Source organism: Pocillopora verrucosa, chromosome 11, assembly GCF_036669915.1.
Source record: "Pocillopora verrucosa isolate sample1 chromosome 11, ASM3666991v2, whole genome shotgun sequence".
In the NCBI taxonomy this organism is placed as follows: Eukaryota; Metazoa; Cnidaria; class Anthozoa; order Scleractinia; family Pocilloporidae; genus Pocillopora; species Pocillopora verrucosa.
Genome location: NC_089322.1, coordinates 14,383,169 through 14,411,152, shown reverse-complemented (window position 1 = coordinate 14,411,152; position 27,984 = coordinate 14,383,169). Strand labels below are relative to the sequence as shown.

Below are 27,984 nucleotides of genomic sequence, written 5' to 3'. Positions count from 1 at the left end.
TTTGTGAACGGATTTTGGACGTGTTCAATTTTGAGTCCTTCATAAATCGAAGAAAACAATACAAGGCTAATTGCTTTTCTAATATTTACTTTTCGGATAATTTTTTTCCAAAATTTCAATTAAGCACTATTGCGTACAATATACGATATACGTGTTTCAAAACTGGAAGGAGTTTTAACGGAGGCTGGTCGAGAAGAGTTATGAAACCACATCTATACATTTAACAAGACGTTGTGGTCGACCTTGGAAAAAAAATTAACAGCTGGGAAAGACTGGCCTGTACTATCTTTAGTTGTCGTACGGTTCTCGAACGATTTGCAGGACGAAAGGTTGGTTTAAGATAATTAGAGATCGAACTAAAGTTAGGCGGGTAGAGAGTTTGGTTTATTTTTTCTAGCGGAACACATATTACTTATGATTCCTTGCTTAATAGATCGCAAATCATTTATTGTTAGGAAAGAGAATCAAGAGCCATCAATTACGATTTACACCTTTGGATGAAATGAAATTGCCTCAAAAACTTTTTAGTGTCTTTTCAGTTTAACCCAGCAAGGAAGAAGTATTATTATTATCATTATAATTTGAATGTTAGACTTTTTGTCTACCACAAAACCTTTTGATAAGGTAATCGTGAAGGTTGGGAGTCATATTAATTGGTTTTGCTCGATACTCACCTTCATTTATTTGAATGACTAACCCTTAGAATAAGTAGAACTTTTTTTTCGAAATTTTCGGTTCTGTGAAGCGTTTCACTTTAGGGAGAATCTACATGAATTTGATTTTCAAACGGGAGGACTTTGTGGAGAAATTTCACTTTTTTGAGGGCAATTCCCATAAAATCTACTCTCAGGATAATATGAAGATCTTAAATAATTGATAACCCAGCTGAAAAGTACATTGCGTCTTCTTTTTTTCTTTAATCAATATTTGATGAAGTAGACAATGCTCACCAGTTTCTTTTCCCACGTCGAAGTCTCCTAAGTTAATGTCTGCTGATGTCCCAAAACAAATCTTTACATAATGACGTTTGTACCTATTTCATCTTGAATGGAATCAGTATTGAAAATGAAAGACATCGTGGAGGTTTTATGTTTTTCTTCGTAGCGGAAAAGTTTTGTAATAATACGCCCACTTCGATTTTGTTTTTGGTTTTCTGGTGCAAACAGTTATGTTGTCTCCTCGCATCATTCTCCAAAGTTCTTATTTTTTTTCGTCGCCATACTGTCACAACATTTCGTTTGCTTGAATAACATCCGCAGGATGATCAGTTTGCATTATTTTTGGGAAGGAATCGTCTGTTCTATCTTTGTCTGCGGGAGGAATCAGCGGGTATTGTATAAACTAGCAATGAAAACTTTCTTGCATTGAAAAAAAAAAGTTTTAATTTCTTTGGCTGTACTCCAGACGGAAATAAGGCAGTCGACTCAATGAACAAATTGCGCAGTCATTTCGCGTAGTCACTACTTTTGAATACAGGTCATTTTTAATCCTTTAGCTCCAAAGATCTGACTGTCGATTCTCCCCTGTACCTGCTTCAACTTCCAAGTAAATTAGTTACGAGAATTTGGTTTTAGATCAAGATAACAACTTCTACCTGATAACAGCTTGCATCTAACAAAAATATACTAGGGTGTCCCTCTTTCCTCATAAATCAGTAGAAATCTATTGAAGTGTCATTCGGTTGAGTTCATGTTCTCTGTCAAGGCAAACTCACACTGTTTTAACCTTTTGATCGCTTAAAGTGACCAGCATTTATTTCCCCTTTGCAATATTATCCCTGAAGCATAAATTTAGTTCATGAGAGAAAAGGAAATGATTACCAAGTTAAGAAGCTTTTTATTATTAAACAAATTCTCCTTGTCAGTACCTAAGTAAATATGAGGACAACAGTGTGAAGAACATAATACTTATGTTAGTTTCTTTGCTTCTGAAGAGGATGGAGTTTTTTTCCCTGATGAATAATGTATATCAGTATATGATAATATGCAAATCATGTACGACAACCTTTTTTCCACACGTGCAACCTCTTTGGAAACGGATTAGACGAGTACAAATCGCAATTGTGCTAGCACAAAAAGAAGCTTTTTCTTATCAAAAACAAACATCTAAAATTGTCTTCGTTTTACGAAACTGTAGATTAGGGCCTGGCCATGGCGCACGAGATCTCTAAACGCAGTTTTAACTGATTTCGTTTAAACTGAATTTCTAGCGAAAATCTTGTTAATAAATTGCATGTATTTGCATGAGCACAAAAGTAATTTTCATCGCCCATTTCTACATCCGTTTTGACGCGGATTTCATTTACTGCATTAAAATACCTGCGTCAAACAGAAAGTACAAGCTGAAAGACAATTAAAAGCTTCTTTGGGATTGTCGGCTTTGTATGATCATGGTTCAATGAGTCTACTATCATTGCATAGCTTTGATTGGTTGAAAGAAATGAAGTAAGCTGCATCAACCTCCTGACGTCAGCGACTATATTGCCTTTGTGAACGTGAAGAATCATAACTCTTGAATGTTTTATTGATTTTGGCGTCTATGTCCTGTTTGATGACACACTACGTGGGCGATGTTTCTTTTCTGAAGACGAACCCGCGGCGGTCATTTAAAACTTGTTTTGTATAGAACGAAGGGATTATGACAAAAAGCACGAACTCTCTTGAGCCTTTGAAGGTAAAAACAGGCCTTGTAACTTTCCCCAGATGACACATGTGATTCGGTGACATCTGTCAGACTTGACTGAAAAAGGTTAGTTGTATTTCATATTTCAAAAATGTGCTATGTCAAAACGATTTGGTGACAACAACTGAAAGAGGAGTGTGGCGACTGCCACATGATTGCGGCTCTTGCAGATTTGTATATCCGATCTCGAAATATCGTCCGAAATTTTTGAATCTCAAAGTCTCGCACTTATTTCAAATTTGTCGTAGTCTGGGATTTGGACACACATACAGCCTTCGAAGCTAATCCATCACAAACACACGAACGCAAAGGAAAGCATCACAGCACTAAAGCAAGATTTTTTATGCCATTCATCGTACCTTATAACAATCAGAGTGAATCAAATTTGTAGAACTAAGGTTATTTATTCTTGGTGTAGGATTTTCAAACAGGGGTCTCAGCATCCGTCTAGTCTCAGATTTTTACTACTGGCCGCCACTTCGAGTCGAGTTTGTATAAGTGTTTGTTTTCTTATTTTGTATGTGTATGTGTTTGTTTATTTTTTGTTTTTCGGCAAGAGAGGCACTCGTGTGTGGGCACGAAAAGCAAGTCTTCCTTTTTCAATTACCAACTGTACAGCGACATTTCGAATAAAATTAGCATAGGCTAATTTCGTTTTTCTCAACAGAAAAAAAGATATTTAATCCAGGACAATCCACAAAAAACAGTTGCGCGGAAACGCAGCTTTAATTGGGTTTTATCTTTGCGTCGACTCGGCTTGAAGATAGCTGATGAAAATGGCTGGTGAAGGCCATAGTGAGAACTGTTTTGTCGATCTAGTCTTTCTCTTTTTTCGCATTGACGCATTCAAAAAGTAGAAAAAGTAGTAAATGTATAGAAATACCCTTGTTTCAAAAGTAGAGAAAAAATTGATTTATTTTCTACAAAAAATGATAAAGTCAAAGAGGCTAACTGCCGGTCTCCTGAAGAAAAAACCGACATGGAGTTTTATTCAAACAATATTTATAACAACATTTGCTGCACTGGAAAGGAACGGAGGGGCGGGGGAGGGGGGGAGTAGAAGAAAAATCAAAGAATTCGTGATGTCTTCTTTTGCTTGATCCAGGTTCGTCAGTGCGTTCGTTCCCTTGTTCTTCTGTTCGGTCGTTCTTTTTTTTCGTTCGTTCGTTCGTTACGTATGTCGTATACACATACAGCCATCTCGTCATGCTTTAGATCATTATTTCGTTTCTTTGTTTACATGTCTTTCGCTTAGTAATCAGTTCTTCCATTAACTTCCATATTTGGCAGTGAAAATTTGAACCGACTGAGAGCAGAGGTAGGGTACGTCACAATAAGAAAATTGATTGAGTTCTGATTCAGGGTCATGCAATTTCCATCTATAATAAGAAGAAAAAAAAGATTTTGCTTCATCTGTCCAAGGCCTTGGAGATATCACGAAATGGTGTACGAGATTTTAAGCTGGGAAATGTTCTTTTATAGGCTTTGAAGACTGATCCTAAAGCAAGAAAACTGTGGTGTTGTCGTGTGTTTCATTAATGGTTGCTCGCCATCATTCACCTCACAAGAAGTTAGTGAGGAAAATTTTTGTCTAAATCGTCAGTGATTATTCGACCAAGTCGACTGAAGTTGATAAGGTCGACGAAATAATTTGGCGTTTTCTTCAACTAGATTGGATAAGGTTTCTTGTTTGACATATCTTCCAAAACTCATTTTCTAGTGCGCTTTGGTCGCCTGCCAGAAGCAAATCAATCCAAGTACTCTTTGCTGCGAGGAAAATCTTCGATATGGATCGCTTAATTGCAAGAACTATAAAATTTCGTAATATCATAAAAACTTACCTTTTCATCTAACTTAAAATGCTTACGATTTCGAGCGAGTGGAATTCCTAACTGCTCTGTGAAACCAACTTATGGCTTCGTTATGGTCCAATCAGGAACAAAATTAAATGCAGCATTAGGTATGCAATAACACTAAATACTTGCAAGACGCCTTCTCTCATTATGGGCAGTGTTGTCTGAAGCTTCACTTCCGACATAAAGCAGCCTAATTGCAGAACAATGTTGTTGGAAAAAATGAAAAATGACAAATCTCAATACGTATTAATTTCTGATATAAACAACGGTCTGCTTCTCGAAGCAGTCCTGGACTTCGACAATTGTCACTTTCTACCTCAGATTTCATCACGATCATTCCAAGGGAATAAATCAGATTAGGTTTCCGACATAAAAATGAACTATTTGGATACTCGCCACAATGCCATTTATTCCTATTTGGCCTTCTTTTTAACCTCCTCTGGGAAATAATATCTGCAATTAAGCTTCTACGTGTACTCTATTTTCTTATTCTTAACAGTGAACTGATCATCCTTAATGTGCGGCAATCAGTTTTATCTCCTACATGTACATCAAAGCAACCGACAACCTCTCAAATAAGAGGGCATAATTGAGATAAATTACAGGTAAAATATCGTGGGATTTTTATTAACGGTTTGTAAAACGAGGCTGGCAACATTCGGAGCTGACCGCTACAGCCAGAGCTTCTGGAAGATTTTTGGCGCACATTGGTTTTGCTCAGGTGGGTCAGAGTTTAAAAGGTTCCTGAAACACCGGCAATAGTAGAACCACGTTAGCTCTGGGGCCTTCATTGATATTTAGCGAACTATGCAATTTTACTTCAGAAGAATTTTCAGTCATTAAGAATTACCAGCTGACTCAAAATTCCCTTTATCTCCAAATTTTTTTTTGTTACGTTAGTTCAGTTCGAATGAACGACATTTTACACAAGCGCTGGACGGCGCTTGTATGAAAACTTCCAGTCATGCCAACGGAATTTACTTGAACATTTTGAGTGATTATGAAAAAGATTAAGTTAAAATGTCAAAAACTAGTTGGTATTTTGAGGGAAGCTGCAGAAGAGTAACGCAAATGGTTAATTTGTGATATTTGCATCCACAATATTCATGACACAAGCCAAAATGCTATACGCTATTTTCTTAAAAGAGGAAACGTTTCGTAGCCGTGATTCCCAAAATAATAACTCAATGTCGTGGGAAAACAAAAAAGTGAATCAGCAATTTTCCTCTCTTAGTTAATGCAATGGATTCAAAATTTTCTTTCTGTACATGTACTTAAAAAACAGAGATGACTATCACAGTATCTTGCTGAGAATACGACTAACAGTTAACAGTTGAATATAAATTGGGTGGAGGATTTAAGAAACATTCCCTATATCTGACCTCTTTAGTCACTCGTTTTGTTTGCAAGAAATGCCTTTTACCCGGGTGGAGAGTAGTCCATTTTTCTTAGACTACATCCAAACGTGTTTGTTTGCGTGAAACGTTTTCAACGCATTTAGTGAAGGTTTTTTCGTTCTAAAATCCGGAATGATTAAAAGATCGAGTGATAATCGGTTTTGCAAGCACCTGTTCTGAACTGAAATAAAGAGGAATTTAATCTTGGCTTTGAAAACGAATACAATGATGTTATAGATATTTCTTAAAATGGGCTTGCATACTCAACCAAGGCTAGAGAATAGCAAACACGTTTTATCGCCGTTTACCAAGAATATTGCAAAATGACCGACAAAAAATCAGGCGCATGCAAGAGAAATAAGTGCACTCTAGTTTCGAAAAAGAGGGACATAGGAGGAACTGTGAAATACAGATAGACACAACATTTCTAAGTGTGGAGGTAGAATAATCAGAATAACTCATTTAAATGGTAGCTAAAATGGAGAGGTAATTTAGCTTGAAGGAGAAAAACATCAGGAAGTATCTAATCCGCAGAGAGCTCGATTTCTTCACTGGAGAGCTGAATAAGAGAGAAAAAAAGACTAATTGAGACCAGGTGAAGCTATTTAAATTTCGGAAATGAGGCTTCCCACGAGGAAGGATTTGGCACCGGCAATTGTGATGAAAAGATAGTGCTGAAACTGATCAAAAGATTTCATTTGAATTGCCACACTAGAGAAACAGCCTGTGGCGCGGCAGGATGCTAATGTATGGCGATATCACAGGAAATATAAGTAACTAAGGCTGTTCTTGAAAATAATAAGTAGTTGAAGTGAACGAAACAAAGTCTAATTTCAAATGATAGGCGTAATTTTAGTGTTTGATTGTAGACACACTTCAATGATATCCCTTAAAAGGATTTGCAATTTTTGTTTGGAGATTCGTCTCGCCGAATACAGCTTTGAATCTTAAGTTTGATTTTCATGTAAATTTTCGAAGCCTAGACGTGAAGCACAGTTTCGAAATTAATTTGTCAACCATTTACACACCTCCCATGTGTTGTTTCTTTTAAAAACACATTCGCCAGACAGAAAATATGTCTAAATGTGAAAATAAAATTTTGAGCATGGCGAGCTCTTTCAAAAGGGGTAAACAACTTAATAATAACACCGCATTTTGGAACAGAAATCTAGAAACTTTCTGGTCCGGGAGAAATGTGGAAAATTTGCGTTTATAGTTAAAAAATTTGATTATGGACATGAAACTCTTAGGAAGTTTTGATCAATTTGAGCCTGAATTAAAATAGATTTCCTGATGAGCAAGGAAGATCTGAATACTGATTTGTTGTATTTACATTTTTTAATAAATTTGCAAAATTTGGCAATAAGTTCATATTTGTTAATGAGCAAAGAAATAACAACACCTTCTACTGTTCCTATGTGAAATTTGTGATAATAGTTTTTGGTATTGAAGGTTTTTCTCATCTTTTTCGGAGGAAGTTTTGAACATCTGCAGTATCTACACTTTTTGAGAATCGTGCAAAATTTGTGTCAATAGCTTCAGATTTATGGCAAGGATTTTGCAAACATCCTTTCTTGAAATCTCAACAATTTGCCGCCTGTAAGGTTCTCTTGGAAATTTGCAAAACTTGTGTTCATTGTATGAAATTTGATGTAAGGCATGAATTTTAAAACACCTCTACAACCCTTTACACCCTAACATCAGTATGCATATTTTCTATACTGTTCTCTATACATTTCCTATGATGCTGACGACGAGATTTGTATAACAATCGAGAGCTTGTAAATAGACTAGGAGAGATGGTCAGTTTTGAGCTTGATAGAGAAATAGAGAAAGATGTTTTTCGTCCTGTCCCGAGTGTGCGACAGAGACAAAATTGTGAATCCCCATGAGGAATCGAACCTCAGACCTTCAGATTCCTCGCTCTAATGCTCTTCCACTGTGCCACAGAGACTCTACGGTGAACGAGGTCTAGTACGAAGTTCATCAGTATGACACACGTCGTGCATACTGCGAGGATCTAAGCAATGTCGATGGCGTCTGTTTGTAAATAGAATAAGAGAGATGGCAAGTCTTTACTTGGTGATCATTTCCTTTATTCTCGTGACCTTAATGCTTGATTCTGGAGTTACATTATAAGGAGAAATTAGATGCAAGTCATTCGAAGGGGTTATGGGGTTGGCAGGAAGTTCTGAGAGATTTGCAGCCTTTGTGGTCTGATGGAAACGTGTTAAAACTGTGATAAAAATTTTGAAATCTGTTGATGAGCAAGCATTGCCATTGAAGAAAATGTGTAAAGTTTTTGATAACTGTTTATAATTTGTCGATGGGCAGAAAATTATCAAACGTCGGGAATACCAGTTGGATTTATGAAAAACCTTTCTTTTCGTTATTCCCGGCAATAAACTGGCTCGACCTTCCGGCGACAAACCATTTTGATTTAACATTGCGCCTTTAACTCTAGATAAAAAAAATTTTAAGTGAAATTTTTATTTTTTATTTACCACCAGAGAAGAAAAACCATACTCTGATCGATCTTTTCGCTTTGGCACCAATCAGCGATTTCAAAGAAAAGTTAACCAGAAGAAGAGGATTAAACGTAGCTTTGCAAATTGGAAAATCATGAGCTATCAGACTGAAAAGGGCGAAAATAAGACTGACTTGGGTGAAAATATGGGTTCTGGGAACCAAGATTATGGCATTCCTCTCGATACAATTCCTGCAATTGTGATCATGGTATTGATCCTGGTTATAAACAGCGGTGTCATCCTCCTTATCAGCTACTACACCTCGCTAAGAACCTCAAGTAATATCATCCTGGCCAGTTTAGCCGTGTCAGACTTCCTGGTAGGTTTGGTTGGTATTCCACTGCTCGTGGCATGCAGTTCCACACTAATATCTTCCATCTGCGTAAGTTCCTACACCTTTTTCACATTTATGGCCCTGTCTACCGTGCTTCACATCACCGTAATGACTTGTGATCGTTACATATACATCATGTGGGCACTACGTTACTGCGAAATTGTTCGTCGTGGTAGAGTCCTGACTGTGCTCGGGTTGACCTGGTTTCTTAGTCTTAGCTCTTTGATTCGTCTTTGGTGGACGTGGAATATCAATGTGCAGACAGCTGAAGAAGACTTGGCCCCTATGCGTCAGAAAGAAACCATTCTATTCCTGTTCAATATTGTTATGTTCTTCCTCGTTCCTCTGATTGTGATGATAGTTCTTGACGTCCACATGCTGTTATTGCTGCGGAGACAATGCCAGAGAATCGCGCGGGAAAATTTACCGACGGAATTCGTAAAACGCGAGAAGAAACTCCAACGAAGACGCCGAAGGGCTGTATTGACTTGCGTATTACTACTGACACTTTACGTTATTTTCTGGCTACCATATTTCATTTTAGAAATCTTGCAACAGAATCATCAGGGTCAGTTGCCGAAGCAAGTGGTTATCATTATTTATTACTTAAGAATTTGTACATCCGTGTTCAATCCGTTGACATACACTTTGAGGAAATACGACTTGAAAAAGAAGGCTAAATACATCATCAGGAAATTTTTCTGTTGCAGGAATGAAAATGATTCACCAGAAAAGTTCGTTTAATTATGCAAGACAAGGTTATATAATCATTCTCCAAACACCGATAAAAGGACTGTATTCCTTGCGATTTCATCCCAATATTTCATGTTCTGTTTTCTTATTTATCTTCATTTATGCGAAGCGGAGAGCTATACAAATTTTATCCTTCCGCGTCTTCCCTGAAATTCCGTCAACCTATGGGTATAGCCATTCCTTTTCGTTCTTATTAAATTTACATTTTCATGAATATATTTGTGAAACCTAGGATTAATGAATGTTTGCTAAAGGTTTAGCAATGTCATATTTAACGTTAGTCAGGCTTTGAAGCGCAGAACCAGTCAGCAAAGGTAACCAACTTGATTTTGTGGTAAGATTTATAACGAATCGCTTTAATCTAAAACTTATTATTTGTAGAGGTGCCTGCACCCAGAAGTTTCTTGTTACTGCAGCGACGCATTATATGCGACTTATCGCTTCGAAAGGCCTTTGTAATACTTCCCTCTGATTACGAGCGACATATGGAGAGAAAAAGTTCCTATCACGAATATGAATATTTCATGTCACAAGAGAAGAATATTCTAGAGGGGCTTTCATATGCTGCCGGGCCCTGTCTTTTTAGGCATCTTGGAGTCTAATGTCTAGTTCAAGAATGACAATGGAATAATGTATTTATATTTAACGCTTCAAGATGAAGGCTTCATGTGCTATAGTTCAACATGATAAGAGTATCTGTAGATAAGATGGTACAGTAATGGTCAAAACACCTGAATTATCCCCGTATCCCCCAGGAAACAAGGCGGCAAATCAATAAAATTATCAAATAGATATATGTGTTATTTTAAGTTCTTCACTTATTATGTATGATTAGCAATGAATGCCATAGATCCAGAGATCCAACGCGGAAAATATTAAATGAATAAACAAATAAAGCTAAAAAAAATAAAAATAAAAGAAAAATGTCGCTCTCTCGTTCGGAAACAAGCTTTGAACCTTGAAAAATTGCCAAAGCTTCAGAGGTATCAATTTGGCAGACAGGGTTGCCTAAACTTCTGATAGACCAGCCTACTATTTCGATGTAAAAAAAAAAAAAAACGTTGCCACGTCAAAAAGAGAAGTTGTAGAATCCCCTTGATCATCTCTAAATTTGGTCATCTAGACGCATTGAGGTTTTCTGCTTCGTTGAGGGAGTCTTCCGCAAAATTGTCGCGAGATTTTTATGGTGAAATGCTTGAAATCCTTCAAGGAAAACACTCAGAGCATCCCAAACAGTGGCGAAAGCTTCAATTTTTTAATTCAGATATCTGATATCAATTTTATGTAGATATTCACCGTGCAATTAAAAACAAGATGCGACTCATTAGTAGACTATAACATTAGTTTCCTAGCAGTAGGCTGAATCAATATATATTAACAGGAGACAAAGATTCAACGTAAATCATTCACACGGAAATTCATTAGGTTTATTTGAGGATGTGTGGTCTGCAGAAATTGAAGTGATCTCTCCATTTATTAGCTATACGGAAACTGCTTTAAGTATCACCCGCCTACCTCAAGTTTCTTCGCTGTTGTCCACTCTCGTGAGCCTCGGAGTCCTTCTTTGAGAAGCTGAAGTGAACCAAAGTTTAGCAGGCGGAAACTGGCTCGATCGAAGTAAAAAGGTATTCTTTCAAAAATTATATTTTTGCAGATTATAAAAACTGTTCCATTTTCTGTTTCAGTATTTCAACGAATGCGACCAAAAACAAAACAAAAGCGAAACGATGGTGGACAAAAATACCCAATTATCATAATTTGTAATGAGATTCACTTACTTATGGTTAAATTTCACTGAGAGAAATTTTAATGAATACCATCGACCTTGAGCTTGATTCACAAATGACCTTATCAAATGATTTTAACACAACATAAAAGGGTCCATCAGAGAAAATTAATAGACATGTTGACTTGAACTTTCCTCATGAAGTATATTGCAAAACTAAGTTCGGGTAAGAAGACGAACGACATAATTTATATGGTAAATATTAAGTCCTTACATTTTAAAGATACGATCTTCCATTTGAAAAATACCTTCTCAATGTTTTACGAATTTATCAGACTCAAGATGTTATTTGTTATCATCACGTGCTTGAATATTAATAACCTTGATAATTTTATGATAAATTTAGTGATATCAGTACTAGCAGGATATTGGGCGGGAATATAGGATCAATGGTTTCAGATCAAAGAAAAACTCGCAAATTACCACCTTGAAAAAAAGAAAAGTAGCCAAAGAAAAGCCAGCTATATCAAGATTTGTGAAAATTTCATCGCTTCTCGGTTTTTTCTTCATTCTTCATTCTTCAACTTAACCTGCGAAAATACCTCAGATTTACACGTATTAGTGGAGCAGAACTGTTTTTTTGACTCCGAAGATGTTAAAGGACAAGGTCACTCGGAAAATTGCATATCTTTTGTAACCACCAATAAATAGTTTACACAAAGCCAAGTTAGTTGACGTTTTTTTTAAGCTTCCAAAGTTGCTCCGATCCTAATAAAAATCCACTTCAGAGTAGCCAACGCGCGCCACCATTTTGAATAGCTAATTGCTTAGATGTGACGTCAAACCGTCTAACTTTTTGTTTAACCCCCCCCCCCCCCACGTGTTTCGACTGTTTACCTTTCGATAGTAGTCATGGCGGCTCTTAAACAGTATCGTTTCAAGTTGAAACGAGCTCAAAATGCGGAAGAAAACAATGACTGGTAAAGTGAGTATTCTAATAGAAACTATAAATAGCTGTTCTTGTAGTAAATGTCAAGTGCTGCTATCGTCGAGAGAGTGCATTCGCTGTCAGAAACAACCAGATTTGGAAAACAAGATGGATGAAGCCGTTTGAATCTTAATTTTGACAGCAATCGGTTGTAATAGTCCAATGACGTTGGTAAAATAGTTATGTTATTCGTCACCAGATGGTTGCAAGCGTGAACGATCTCTTACTCGATTGGCTCATTGCAAATAATGGTGATACCTTAAGACATGTTTTTTTGGCTCGAATGGCAAATAAACTCAACAGTAGTTTGAATTTGTGCACTAAGAACAATGGAGATCTTAGGATGTCACTAAAAAATAATTATTAAAACAAAAAATAAGTTTTCCATTAGCTTTGGCAATGAACTGAAATAAATTTACAATTAACTCAAAACTGTTTAAAAGGGAAAAACTGTTTAGGTAAACTACTTTTAGGTAACACTCATCTAATTCTACACCAGATGGTTGTAATAGAACAATTTTGCTGTCCTCTTATTTGCTCCCTTCAAAGTGAAGTCATAAGCATTTAAAGAAAATAGTTATTGGATTGTGAAATGTTTTTCTTATGCAAAATACATGGCATCCTCTTCATTTTTATTGCTCGTGCTATCATGGAACGAGGTTATATATTTAGCGACTCTTCACTTTGTTTGGGAATAATCAATTTTCAACAGAAGGAAAAAGTTGAGAAAGGTATTATGATCATCTTTTCTGTTTTCTTCTGGTATCGTTCGGATCACAAAAACATGTTTCATTTTAGGCCTATTAGTTGTTTAATTCAGTTGTTAAATTGTTGATGATGCGCTTTGGAGCTGTGTGTAATCAATTTCCGCTGACCCATTTTATTTCGACTCAGCCGATTGAATTGACCGTGAAACACTTTGGAGAATTGCATTGCGCATTTTTTTTTTTGGAATTATTCCATTTTAAATGTTTTCGCAGTCATCAGCAGTTGAAATGTGTTTTACTATGAGGTTGAAAAAATAAATCTTATTGTTTAAAATTTAAGGGAGAAAGTCGAAGTTAAGTAAGACTTGACACCCAATAAAATATTCGGTTTTCGAAAGTACCGGAGGGGATATATTTATCATTGTTTAGGGTTCATTGGTTTGAAAATAAAATGGGCCAATGGGCGAAAAGAAAAACAAGTAAGCAACCAGATGGAAATTTTGAAGCAACGAAGGATCATCGCCTTTTAATGAATTCTGCTTTTTTAAAATATGTGCTTCAGACTGAAGTTGATACCCCGTCGCAAGTTTTCCGTACTTTCAAGCAAAGGTGGTTTTCCGGCAAGGTTCGCTTTTGGTAAGAAACAAAAAGGCCCTAAGACGTTCGTTTCTACTCTCCATTTCATAGTTAAAAGTCGGTTTTATTACTTTTTTGGAATTCACTGGTTTATTGAAGTTACAGACAGGAATCTATAATGAGAACGGAGTTTTCGTCTCTTTGCCATGATCACAATAGCATCCACGGGTTCCAACTAAGAACGCATGACTTCCAATCTGAGGCTGAATTGTCTAAATTTTCCGTTTCCGATTTAACTCTGAAAACACTCTTGAGATGTTTTTAATTATCACGATATAGGATTTCAAAAATAAATGCAGACGTGATGGGGATCAATTTGTTTGTCAACTTCTCGTGCGACTTGTTCCGATGCCGAATAACAAGATGTCACGCCCACAATTTTCTTGCTAAATTTTGGTTTGACACATAGGGTTTTATGGCGAGATAAAGTTACAGGATAAAAACGTTTATGATTCACCGACTCTTTAGAGCTGTTCATACTTTGTTCTCAACTTAAAATTTGGGTTTAGATAAAAAGGTCCTTTTCAAAGCAAAGAGTATACGCAAACTGAAAACTCCATTAAAGAATCAATATCTTTTTCCAATTTAAAATACATAAGTATTGATGCATGGGCGGATGCTCTTGACCTTTAGAGATTATGCGAAGCTGTTTGTTTTTCAACCATTTTTGTAAAATTAGCACTCCAGTTTTTGTCTGAACTTTAAGCATATTGGCTCTCCGACGAATCCAAGAACGCCCCTAACTGAACGAAAGCGCGTGGGCCAACAAATTAAAACACGTATATCGATTTACATCCTTCATATACTGCTACACGTCATGTTTTTCGTGCGTTTTTCTGGTGAACAATTTACTTTTAAGTGTTCAATTAAAGCTTTCCCGCAATTTTTCCTTTAATACCGGCCACAATGTCTTCATCTGAAAATAAGTTTGGTTCTTAGCTGTTCTTTTATCATTTTTCTACAAGACGTGTTGCTAGTTTGAATTCTAATTTTCTGCCGACCATTTCAGCTGAGCAAGTGTCTGTACTTGTGTCGCCTATTGGAACATCTGGCGTCGCTGGAAATGTAGATTTTGTCGTTAACTGTAGTCAAATTCCAGTCAGCTTTGAACGTGTTCTATTTAAACTAGTGTTCTCACCTCAAGAATGTTCTATAATATTTAAAATGAATTTTGTGGCTTGTATGAGCTTGAGGTTCAACTTGTAATCTGTATTTAAAATATGTACATAAATCTATAAATGACTTTCGATGCGGTCTCAACAAAGATAAAAGCCTGCTTTGTTTTTTAACGTAGATGTTGTTTTCGAGGTACCGCTCGTTTTCTTTACACCTGCGTTTCCAATTTACAGCTTCATCAGACACTTCTATGTATGAATATGCATAGACTGAATTGTTTTTTACAAAATTTCAGACAGGCCTTTGAAACGTTTTTCGTGACTGACCAAATGCTTGCAATCACGAGGTTATATGATTTCGCGTGTTTTCCTCACATCGCTTGAAAAGACCGTAAACCTTTTTATTTCGCTGACGCTTTGCCTTTGATTGCTATTGAAGGAGTCTGTAAAAAAGCCTTTGAATAAACAATGTCTAATTTTCGAATGTAATCCTTGATTACCTGGTTTTCGCATCACGAATGACGCATCTGGTTGGTTATTTTCATAGACGCATTGTGTGTTTTTCGCATGTTAATCCCATCTTAAGCGTAATTATCTTTCAAAGCCGGATAGCATTGTGCTGATTACTTTTACCTGTCATTTCTGTGTATTGCGCCTTCGCTCTTAACTAGTTCAGTCATTGCGACTCGAGTTTTGCTCATTTTCTACGAACGATGGTGAGAGCACATTGGTGGTCAGAGTCGAAGGAGGAGTTCACAAAATGAAAAGGTTAGTTCATCTCCATCGATGGCACAAAGAAGGTAAAACTCAGCGAAATACATTGTTCTTGATACTCAGTCTTCGTGCATTCTTGAATTACGCCGTTTTAATTCAAATGTCGTTCCGTTAACTCATCCAGTCTAGGCAGACAAGCTAAGTAACCATTTTCCGTTATTGTTTCAGTTTTCATCTTCATCTCATCTCAATTTTCTTATCTTTGAAAAACAAAATTCAGGAATAAAAAAGATCGTTGTAGGTGGCTTAAGACTAATCTGTGAAAGGATTTTTTTTATATCATTTTTTTTCCAGGTCATAGAAAGCTTAACCTCCTCCTTCCGCCCGTTCCTATCTTCACGACTGAGTCGAATATTCTGCAATGTTAGTTAGACACAGTGAATTCCAAGATGTGGTTCGGAACTGAACGAACCAGTGTAAAAGACGCGAATGACTTCATTTGTATCACATTTAAGTCCTTTGATACCAAATAATTTAAGCCAGCTGTTTTTGAATTTTTGAAAGCAAATAATTTTGGCTTCCTCTGACGATAGAGGTAAACTTATAAACATTTTACCAAGTTTCTCGATAAAATTCCAAGTTAAGCACACGACTTCGAAATTATCACACTTGCTTAGTCTGGGCTCAACATGACACGTACATTTCCCTTTTTTTTGAGGTAAACAAAACTTTCCAGAATTTCGATAACTTAAATGTTGTTTCAATCCTCGATGAGAACGTTTCAGTTCATTCCTTTCATGTTATCAGAAAGTGTTTTTTTTTAATGTTAGGAAATGTGTTTATTGAAGACACGTTTCGACTTCGAGAGAATATTCTCTTATCGAGTAACAATGACGCAAATGAACAAGCCTATCAAACATTTCGAAAAAAAAGAATTTCGATCAAACCTCTGATCAAACTATGACGTTTTATTTTTAAAATGATTTCAAAGTTTTTCTTTTTTTAAAATAGACTTTGGTCCTTTTCTCGTTTCAAAAAGTAAAAATAAATTAATTTTAAGTTTTCACCTTTCTTTACCGCATATTGAGGCCAGTTTGAAAACATTTCTTTGTAAAGTTTTTATTTAGATTATTTTCTTTCCCTTACTTGAAGCAAAAAATTAGCCTTGTTTAATAATTTGACAGACGGGTTCGCCAAGAATTGACCGTAAACAGGTTCTATGGCGAAACTCAACGAATCACAACACTTGTTCCCGCCCTTGCTGTAGACATTGTTAATAAAATAAAGGCTGAAAAGCAGTCCTTAATTCCCCAGAGCGCAGTGAGGGAGCTATTCGCTTACTTAAGTAAACAGGCTTTCTCAAATAAAAGTGTTTTCAGACGCGAGTGTCATTAAACCAAAACTTAATCAATTACATCGGTCAATCAAATGAAAGGGAAACATCACGAACAGGCAATGAGGACTCTGAATAAAAAATTCGCAGACTGCTTCACGCACTGAAAACGTGGGTGAGCAAGTAGCGATTTCTTTCAGTTTTGAGTCTGCTTGTTGGGGAATGTGGCGTGAATTTTGTGGAATAATCACCTGACGCACAGTGAATCAAGGCAAATGCAATTCTTGATTATATTCGACACTTGATCGAAAATTTCCCTCCTTAGACGATTGTCGCTCGCTAATTACTTCCGAAAAAATATAGATGCTGACTCCAGAAAAACTTGAAGAGTTAGGAGCTAGATTTTCAAGCAGGATGTTCTGAATGTTCTTTTTTTTAAGAGTGTCTCCTCATAGAGGTAATTCGAAATCAAAGGCAAACAGTTTCTAAAACGATTATTATACAAATCTACCACGAACTTAAATAATTGAAATTTGAAAAGAAACTTTACATAATATGGGGGTGTAAAGGCTTAGTCTGGCAACATGATATACCTAAAAACAAAAGAGTTAGTTATGACGAACAGTTACTTTCACCTCCGCAAGCGTGTTTAGCTTTTGATCAAGTGGTCCTGGGCATAAGACCTGAGTAATTTTCGTCTGCCTTGTGTGTCACAGCCAGGCACCTGATCTTTGGCAGAATGCGATGAGTCGGGGTGATGTAGAGTGATTAATTAAACTATTTTAGATTTTGTCTTCCGGCTGCATCATCCGAGTAACTTGGGTTAGATTTGCTCCAGTGACTTGCCTGGGAAAATCTAGATAGCAACGATAGCTAACACATCATTTAGTTTAACAATAACGCAAAAACAACAAAATCAGCCGAAAAACCAAACATCTACAACTGATCTTTGATATTTCTTTTCCGAACATGAGGAGGTACTCTTATCCACTTCAGAAAAAAAAAAAAAAAAAAAAAAAAAAACTGAAAAACGCTGACGAATTAACCGATACGACCATACAGGGCAAATATTTATCAATCACTTCTCAGATACACCGGAAAAGCGTTTAATATCACTCGCCAAACATTAGTGAAAGACCGTGACCTGTTTGAGTTTGACATTTCACCAAGAGTAGCTAATTTCTTACTTCCTTAGTTCAATTAAACCTCAAAGTCTCGGAGAATGAAGTGTCTTATTTCCTCCATGGGAACTAACGGGCTGGAAAAATTGGAAAATATTTTCAATTCCATGACCAATACGTCGTCATTTTGGAATTTTCTTGCCAATACATGAGACCGTGTTTAAATGGTCACTTTACATGACTTTTCCCTTGAGTTATGCTTCTAAAAAAAACCCGGTCGGGCAATATCGTAAAACTATGGAGTTTTTTTTAATTAAAAAGGGAGCGACAAGTCGAAGTCGGTGAAGAGAAAAAAGATCGATTATATTGAGTTACCGCGATTAGCCAGGTGTGTACATATTACGCGTGTCTTTAAAAGACTTCCAGGGCAGGGTTCATTTCCATTTGGTTGTATAACGCGTTTACTGCAATAAGTTATGTTCTAGGCTGAATCAGTCCGAATATTACCTGGTTGTTTAGCAGGTTATCTCAAAAATTAGTATCGAGATAAGGACAGGGAATTGCAAGAGCCAATTCACTCAGTTCTACCATAACATCTTATCTTGAAACATTTCGCTTGAAGTTGTTGCAGGAGCCTCTTCATTTTAAAGTATTGTTGCATGGTGATTTTGGAGGACGTAGGAACTCTTTGATTTGGTAAGTGAACAAGACGCTGTTTTCGGCTGATACTGATGTACATTTCGAGCGGATGTATAACGGGACAAAAGTAAATAATTTTGAGGCTGCTGAAGCACTGAAGCAATTTAAGACGTACTTAGCTCGTCTGGAATAGCGAGCATAACTAAGTCGCTATTAAATGTATCAGTACGCCTTACGATAAAACGACGGTGGTTGTTAGGCAGAAAAGCGAAAGCGAAAGGAAATTGATCGTTCGTTATAGTGTTTCTATATAATAACAAGAATTAAAAGAGCTAACAAATGAGAAATTTTAGCCGAATCTATCAAAATTGTCATTTTAAAACCCTTTTATTCTGAACAATAGTCAGTGGCTTTCCTTTGATTTATTCACCCACTTTTTTTAATCTGTGCATGTACCCTAATGTAGCACTCCATTTTGGTACGAGGAAAAGCTTTCACCTAGTGTTTGATCTGTAGCTGTGAGTTTTTCAATTAAGTTCGCAACGTACCCGTCTATGAACGTATTTCCCGTTTCATATAAACGATTATGAAACAAACCCATATCAGTAGTTCAATGATAAATGGGCTCACGGAACAGCTGAGTGTGGAATGAACGAGAAATCCGAACACAGCAGTGAAAGGAAACCTAAAGGGTGTCTAATAATCGTTATATAAATATGAAATTCAGTGAGTTTCAAGCTCACAAAATCATATATACATCGCTGATATAGAGTAACGGAAATAGCTCTTAACGTTTTGCTTAGTCTCAGTCACTATCCATTTACCAGTTAGAATATGACCTCGAGATTTTTACCTCGTGATAGTTGGTGATGACGAATTGAGCCCAAATTTACTATCACGCATCGACAGCGAGAGCGAATAATCTAATTATTTTAATGTAAATCTAAAAAAATCTGAACTTGGTAACACGACAGCTGTTTTTTTTTTTTCCATTTATTTTTCTTTGTTTAAAACTTAGCACTGTTAGGTTGCTCGCCTTACTCTTTCACTATCTGTATGATAAGAAGAAGCTTTAACCAATGCAATCGGATTGCAGCATTTGTAATGAAATGCCAGTAGATCTATTTTTAAGCTTGACATTTTCATTTCTTCGTAAGAGAGCGACTCCAGAAGAATTATAAATAAAAGGAAACGCAAAGTTTTTCTTAAAAATTTTTTTGGAGACATCAGTAACGTAAGAAAATCGGAGTTTAACCTACGTCCTAAGTATTTTTGTTCGGCTAAAATGATCGACATTCGTTTAAAAACAACCCTGGATGGGAAATCATAGCCCAGTCTCGTAGTAAGAACTTGCTGCTCAGAACTTCAAACCTTTCTGATTCAAAGCAGACACCTGACATGTAAAAGCAGATGAAAATGATATTATTTCATTAGTTTCGCAATACTGACAGCTAGAAATGTATCGTTCAATTAATAAGAAACATGAGCAAATTGCAGATAATGTAGAAGTGACTCGACGTCTATCAACCACTGACCGATCAGTTATTAAATTTTCAAGCATCTATACATTTGTGCTCCTTCTGTTGTCGTTTCGTGCGATAGAGGATCTTCCAATTCGTAAGCGGGTGTTTCAATTTTGCTTGTCAGAAATGTTCATTACTTGCATCGGCATTATAAATACTAATACGGCCGAACCTTGATTATCCGGACCTAGGAAAACTGGACTGTGTAATCCGGATAACTGAGAAACCGGATAATTGAAAATGTGAATGTAAATATTCATAGATAATGGGACCAGCGAGGCAACTTCGGATAATCGAAAAGTCTAGACATCGAGGTCCGGATATAATGAAGGTTTGAATGAATAATTGAAACGCCAGTGGAGATGTTTTTAAAAGTATTTATAATCGTTAGGCGTAGAACAAAGAAAAAACTAAGTCCCTTATAAAGCTGATTTACGTAGAATCGGAAGAACTCCTTTGCGTGTTGCACGATGTACTTAGTGCCAGGGTTTATCATGATAACCATTCATGCGTCCTGCATTTCTTATTGGATCAGCAGTGTCAAGCATACTTAGATGAGACGAAGAAGATGTGGCAACATCTCCACTTGGTTTATGAATAGAGAGATTTTTTTTTGCTACAAAGTCTTCGATAACTTTATTGGTTTTCAACGCCTTACTTGCCAGACATTGTATTCGCCGGATTTGCATGTCAGCGCTTAAGTCCGCAGCCAATTAGTACTATAAAGAACTACATTTATCCGCATGTTTAAAAATGATGTAAAATAAACATTAATCAACACAATACGAGGAATGTTGATATAACGCTAGAAATGAGATGACAAGGTGACAGAGGTGTGTTTGTTTTTCCACTGATTAGATGGTGAGTTGTTTTCAGAGAGGCGCCGTGCAATTGCTGACCGCTTATAATTTGGTTTTGCTAGGCGGAAGTTCGAGTTGGGTTTTCATTCGCTGCTTCTGGCTATAAGCCCAGAAAGTTTCTCTCACATTTTTACTTCGTGAAGTTTGAACTTCAAATTGTTAGCCTGGCGCAACAAATACGCAGTAAGTCTGTAATCCTGGGGGCATTTCTTATACTTTAGTTCATAATCTTCGCGGCAACTGCGTTCATTATTGATATAAATATTTTTTACTATTTTGTAGTCGCAATTGATGAAAACTGTTGCACAATCTAAACTTGTTTTCTCTATAAAAATCCAACATCTTTCTTGTTTTTGAATGCAATTATCATGAATCGTAGAAAGGGAGACCAGTTTATTTGTTATGAACCAGAAAGAAATCGCAGAGAAATGTGAGATTTTCCAAGCTGCAATTTTAAACGTGTCACCGTTGTCGTTGCGCAGTACCTGTTAAAAACTACCGGTCATCTGAAATTATCAAATGTCTCCTTTTTTTTCAGTTTCAATCAATGATACTGAGGATATCTTTATGATTTTCTCCTTGACTATTTGAAGCCAAGAACAAATTTTTAATGTATTCTGTCCGCGAACAGGCAGCTTAGTTAACTGATTAGTCCGCTATCGAAATTTGTCAACATACAATGACATGTTGTATTGTGCTCTACACACGATTGCAAATAATGTTTCCTCAAGTTGTGCAGAAGATGCATTAATTTTTTCGTTTCGTTCTTTAAATAAGTTTCGGTGTACTCTTAAGCGTAGGCATGGAAATGTAGAGGAGGGAAGCTCTGACTAAGTGCTAACGCTCAAAACGTCGGCTTTAATTAGAAACTCTTAACGGTGGCAAATTTGTATTAAAAACTCAGTCATTAAAACCAAATTGTCTAGCAGAGAGACAAAGGACAGATAAAAATTTGGTGGTTGACAGACTGACATCACGGCTGGAAGATCTTAATAGCTGATCTCTAGAGCGTGTTCGCGGCCTTTGAAATGCAAAGTGACCCAAACTAACAGAGAACGTGAAAATACTAATTAGGAATGCTAATTGTTTTAAATGCGCTTTAATTTTGCAACAGGTCTATACTCGGACTTTTATCATACTGTAATTTGGCGATTTGAACTGTTGGTTCGCGACCCGATAAACCATATTCACTTGCAAAGGCTGTTATGTCCGCTGCGCGCGTCTGCTCTTCTAACATACGTTACCCGTAGTTTGGGAGCAGTTCGAAACATTGAAAATTAAGGCTCCAGTCAGGATTGGAAAAATCCAACTTAAATTGAATTTAGAACTTCACTTCTAATTGATTTAGTGAGTGGGCCAGTATAGAGCTCAGGAAGCTCGAAATTCTGAAAATTAAAATGCGTTTATTTGTTGAATATCTTTTTCCAGTTCAATTGAACCAAATATGCGTTTTACTTTCAGAGACAGTCACATTAGGTGGACAAGAAATATCTGAAAACCACTGAAAAAGATACTTCTTGACTGAATATCTTGACAAGATATATACTGGATATCATGATTTATCAGATTGACCACAAGGGAAATACGACCGTGTCTTATAACTCAACGCCAGCACCAGACTCGGAAGCTGCTGAATATGGTTTTCCCATTTTAGCAATTCCAGTCCTGGTATTCATGGTATTCATACTTGCGATAAACGGTGGTGTTATTCTGCTCATCGGATCTAACTCATCCTTGCGAACAACAAGTAACATTGTCCTCGCCAGTTTAGCTGTTTCAGACTTCCTGGTAGGCCTGGTTGGTATTCCAATCCTTGTGGTATGTAGTTCCACGATGATATCTTCTCTCTGTGTTATCTCCTACACCTTTTTCACATTTACAGCCCAGTGCACAGTACTTCATATCACTGTAATGACCTGCGATCGTTTCATTTATATCATGTGGGCGTTACGTTACCGAGATATTGTTAACCGCTCAAGGGTCATGACAGTGCTTGGTATCACATGGTTCCTCAGTCTTACTTCCTTGATTCGCCTATGCTGGACTTTGAACCTAAACATCCGCGAAGCAGAGGAATACCTCGCCCAGGAAAAACAGCGAGAGACAATTCTCTTTTTGTTCAATATCATTGCGTTTTTCTTGATTCCATTTGTTGTCATGATTGTTCTCGACGTGCGCATGCTGTTGTTGCTTCGCAAACAAAGAATGAGAATTGCACGTGAAAACATGCCATCACAATGCATGAAATATGAACAAAAGATGCAGAAAAGACAAAGAAGATTTGTGTTGACTTGTGTTCTGCTTCTAGTCCTGTACATTCTTTTCTGGCTGCCGTATTTTATCATGGAAATTTTACAACAGAGCCATCAGGGGCAAGTGCCAAACCAAATTGTAACTACGATTTACTATCTTCGCCTCTGTACCTCAATATCTAATCCATTAATCTACACCCTGAGGAAACATGATCTGAAGAAAAAAGTCAAGAAGATTTGTAAGGCGACTTTTTCTGGCCAGTATCAAGGTTTATCCGGAAATGATCTACAACTTAAAACGATGGAATATGTATAATATGCTTCATATTTGCCCCAAATTATTATGTGACTTGCCTATCTGGCGGTATGAGACGCTCCTCCCTTTATTCCGATACTTTGCCTTCTTCCCTCCCTTCCCCTCCCCCCTCACAAATTTTAATCGCTCCGCTCCGCTCCGCCTTTCCCCCGTCTACGTTTTTAGTGTGGGGGGGCGGAGAGGGGGAGGGGGGGAGAAATTCTCCTGGTCTCATTCTGGTATCATAAATAGAAAATAAATAACAAGATGACTTGTCTAGTTTTTACGGCATGGCGTTCTATCAAAATCTTGCTGATATGATTGAACATACTGTTATGAACTACTAAAATTAGAAATGTTATAATGTTGAGATTATCATGCGAGTCTTGTGAGCCTTGATTTGTTATGTGCTGCAAGACCTCACATTTTTTTTAACCACTTGGGTGACGTGTCCTTGACCGATTTTGTAATACTTAATCGTGTACAATGAGAAATAAGTTTTTCGTCTTGTCACGAGCGTGGGACAAAGGAAAAATTCCAAATCCCCTTGTGGAATCGGCCTCAGACATAAGTCACACTAGTTTGCTTCGATCAAACGAGCACAATCTTAGACTTAACATGCCGTAGTTCCTAAAGTATCAGGGGTTGTTGGGTACGAAGTTTAGTGCAACGGATTGTAGAATGTCGAAGAAACATTTTGAATAAATATCTGAGGGGAGAGCTCAGTCAGATCTATTTCTTTTAAAATTGTATTACCTTTCTATGAGATTCCGTCCGGTACAGATGCCTACAAGTAGTTGATTGATTGATTGCTAGCGCTATTTTCGTGGTTGCTGTTTTGGTATCAGAAATCAGCAAGAAGGGGGATTTGGTAGGTGGGGCCTAAAAGTTTGGAAAGGTTTTTTCTCCTTTTTCTCTTTTGATAACTATCAAACAGAAAATAAAGAAAAAAAATTGCTTAAACCCCAAGGTTTAAATACTTCTCTTCATCTGCCATGCTATATTTCGACTTATTTTAGCTGTACGGTTTTGGTGTGTAATCGATCCATAACCAGTTTACTACGCATTTTTTGTTCTCCTCGTTATCTGTCTGCTTGAAAAGTGTATTTTAACTATTGATAGAAGTGTCCAAACGCACCCATTTTTACCTACTTTTCCTAGTAAAGAATGTCCAAAAAATTGAACATCGGTTCTATCGAATCAATGTCTTCCTCAGCTTGATCAAACCCAGTGCGAAGTCACTCTGGAGTCAGTACAAAATAGATGTAAACCTTGGAGAAAAAGATACGAGAAAAGACACCTAAGGTATCACAAGTACTATGAGAATTTTAATGAGCCGTTTGATTTCCATACCTCACTTAAACTGTTGTTGACGATTAAAAAGTAAATTGTAGGTAGTCAAAACATTTTATCGATCTAGTGATAGTAGTTAAAAAGAAAATTCTAACAAATACTTTTTTAAATATTTCTTAGCTTTGTTGAAACGTAAAGCTCAATGTAAAATGTATTTTTCAAAAGGAAATTTTGCTGAAGTTCTTGAGTAGCCTAGTTCGGAATCGAACACCTTGATGCATAGAAATCGCATAGAATGACGAATCGAAATTATGTGCATACAAAGGTCTAACTAGTAGCCAATTTCAAAGCAGAATGCACGTAAATGAATCAGGCCATGAAACTAAACGAAAACAAAAACAAAAAAACACCTGTACGATTGTGCTATTTGTGGGAACTTATCCTAAAAACATGATCATGTTTGTTTTTATGGTTCGTGTCAATATTAGCGCCGGCACGAGACAAAAACTGACTGGTTGAGATAACATAGACGTTACTTAATCGATACTTGTTGTAACTCATGATTGCCTACCCACCGGAAATGGCTCTACCGGGGTCATTACTGATACTTTTCTCGTTCGTGGGATCCAATCATTAAGACAAGCGCGTCAATTATCAAGTCAAGCGACTGAAAGACAGTAGCATAAGAGAAACCTTCTTCTTTTGGTTTTTGCTATCATCTTCATGTATGATTAACAAATTTTTCCATAATAGACCAGTCATCATGTTTAGCGCCTGGGAAGGGGAAACAGAGTGGGTCAGTCGCTTGCCAAAAGAGTATAAAGAGGGACTGTTTAACCCTTTACACCCTAACATTAGTATTCATATTCTCCATACTGTTCTCTATACATTTAATAAGGTGCTGACAAGGAGAATTTGTCTAACAATCAAGAGTTTCTTTAGTTGGTGGTCATTTTCTTTATTCTCGTGGTACTAATTCGTGATTCATGGATGATATTGTAAGGAGATATTAGATGTTAGTTACTCCTTGGGTTAGAGGGTTAAAAATAAAAAGATGACTGCCAATTAGGGGGAACATAGGAAAATCTTGTCTTTGCACAACCTTTCAACCCTCCCCAAGTGATAAATAGTGAATAATACATGGGCGCGCGTAGATATGGAATTCCTCTTCTAGTTTTTACCTCGATAGCTCACGAGTGAGCACAGAGAAAGAGTAAGATGTCGAGTTGAACACGAGAAGAGAAATTTCATATCTAAAAGCAACCATGTATTATTTTGTTTATTATATAAACATAACAGTGTTGTCCGAATAAAAAGTTCAACGCCTAGAAGTTTGCACAGCCTTATTATTTACAAGAAATACAGTGGTTTCCAATTTAAGAAACTTTCAAGGGTTCGAGGTCCAATTTGAGAGAAGCATTCGAGTGTGTTTGAGCTTTAGGCTATCGGTAAGCGAAAACGTGCATTGTGAACAGTTTGGTCCTGTGTTTTGGAATCAAGCAAGTGAGTAATCAAAGACAGTTTTTGTAGTCACATCCAAAATTCAATATATTGCTCCGAGCGTACGAGTTACGAGTGAAAAACTTACCAAGACAAGCATTCGGCTCAATTTTGAAACAAAAATTCAAGGTATCTTGAAGCGTTGTACCCATTTACAATTGTTTTGCTGTGCAGTGGCTGGCGAATGGAAGAAACCAATTTTATGGCTACTCGGACAGACTTCAGAGATGAGCATTTGTGACCAAAGATTCCGGCAAAGCGCAGAAATTTCATGCCAAAATCTACAATTCATCGTCAAAGTATTGAAGGTAAGTGGCTGTTTTTTTTTATTTCATGTCGGCGCTATTTTCTTTCTTGATTGTTGACCGAGAGCTCAGGTGATAAGCTCCTGTTTTCGAGTTCTGTGAGATAAGCACGCACGCTTCAATTTTCGTGACGCGTGCAGTCAAAAAGCAATCAAAAGGTATCTCAATGCCTGATCTTGTTGGCGTTTTAGACTTTGGCATCTATCGGCCTTCCTAATCGAAGCGGTTCTCAGTGGATCGAGTCTTCTATATCGTTCTTTGTATTCTGGTGATGTTACATGCTCAAATCAAACCATAAAAACGTTTTTTTTTAGCACAAGCTCCGTACTTTACAGAATGCATGTCCAGCATACATTGCGGTTCATGAGCACGCAGTCACACACTCAACAAAACATGTCACGCACCCTACAGTGACACTTATAAGTACGAAGTTTGTATCTCACTTCTCAAGGCTTTCAAAATTTTTACAAAATGATATCTCAGAGGGACTCAACAATCGACTATGTTTTTCACGTATGGTGTAACTTTCAATATTAAATCTCATGTCAACAACAATGGTCTGCAAGCACAGCTCGGTTACCTTAGCATCAAAACAATAACACTTCGCCTCGTCAAAAGAGAGAATGTCCCTACACTTGCTGATTACTGTGATCACTTTCCTTGTCTTTTTATTTCTTTCACTATATTACACCCCAAAATATGCATCTTTTAGATGCTGTTTTCTCATACCTCATAGGAACCTTCGAAACTCCATGCACTTTATGGCCCGGTGTTAAGGGAGTTCATTTTATGTCGAGTCTTACACTTGCTTTTTACTCTGGTGTCACCTTGAATGAGTATAAGAAACAGACAGTTGAAGAGATTACACACTTTCCACGGCGAAAACTCGCTGAGCGTCGTAATTTTGCTTCAGTGTTCAATCGCTGGGCGATAGCGATGTGTTTTATGCTTAATTTTTTCCCGTCAATTGTCTCCAATCTATGGTTTTTCCCATCAAGTCAATCATTAATTCGAACATAAACAACCGAGGAAACTGTTCAGAATTTGGAGTCGCAGCAACCTCCATCGTGTCGAACAGTTTAAGTCAAAGACAAAAATTAAGGCAGGGCTAAAATTGATTCATGAAGTCATCTTCAAATCTTGTCTGTGGCACTCTGAATGATCCAGATCAAATACAGGCTGGTTAGTACCAAAACCAATCTTTAATAAATCTATACCAAAGGTAATCAGCCACAATAAAATAAATATTGGTTACTATAATTACAATCAACCTCAGCTAGTAGATGGATCTAACCAATCGCCAATTCTTGAATATCGTCGAGAAAAAATATTTCCCTTGATACTATACTTGAGTCTCTTCAAATTTATATACAGATCATATTTCACTAACTTACAGAATTAATTGTTATTAAATGTTCTATGCGAAG

The 27,984-nt window shown here is 36.9% G+C and overlaps 2 protein-coding genes across 4 annotated transcripts; both read left to right on the top strand.

Moving 5' to 3' along the window:
* Positions 1-2,633: 2,633 nt before the first annotated feature.
* Positions 2,634-9,657, top strand: LOC131794602 (adenosine receptor A3-like). The gene is made up of 2 exons (XM_059112133.2): positions 2,634-2,748; positions 8,446-9,657. The coding sequence occupies exon 2, from the start codon at positions 8,558-8,560 to the stop codon at positions 9,539-9,541; it is 984 nt and encodes a 327-aa protein (XP_058968116.2). The 5' UTR covers positions 2,634-2,748; positions 8,446-8,557; the 3' UTR covers positions 9,542-9,657.
* Positions 9,658-15,383: 5,726 nt separating this feature from the next.
* LOC131794513 (adenosine receptor A3) lies at positions 15,384-24,259 on the top strand. Of its 3 annotated transcripts, none has more exons than XM_066174648.1 (2): positions 15,384-15,490; positions 22,374-24,259. In XM_066174648.1, exon 2 carries the CDS (start codon positions 22,467-22,469, stop codon positions 23,478-23,480), a length of 1,014 nt encoding a protein of 337 aa, XP_066030745.1. In that variant the 5' UTR covers positions 15,384-15,490; positions 22,374-22,466; the 3' UTR covers positions 23,481-24,259. The 3 variants fall into 3 exon arrangements, with proteins under 3 accessions (XP_066030745.1, XP_058968006.1, XP_066030746.1); XM_059112023.2 differs by lacking the exon at positions 15,384-15,490 and adding an exon at positions 18,411-18,586; XM_066174649.1 differs by lacking the exon at positions 15,384-15,490 and adding an exon at positions 20,955-21,095.
* The last annotated feature ends 3,725 nt before the right edge of the window (positions 24,260-27,984 follow it).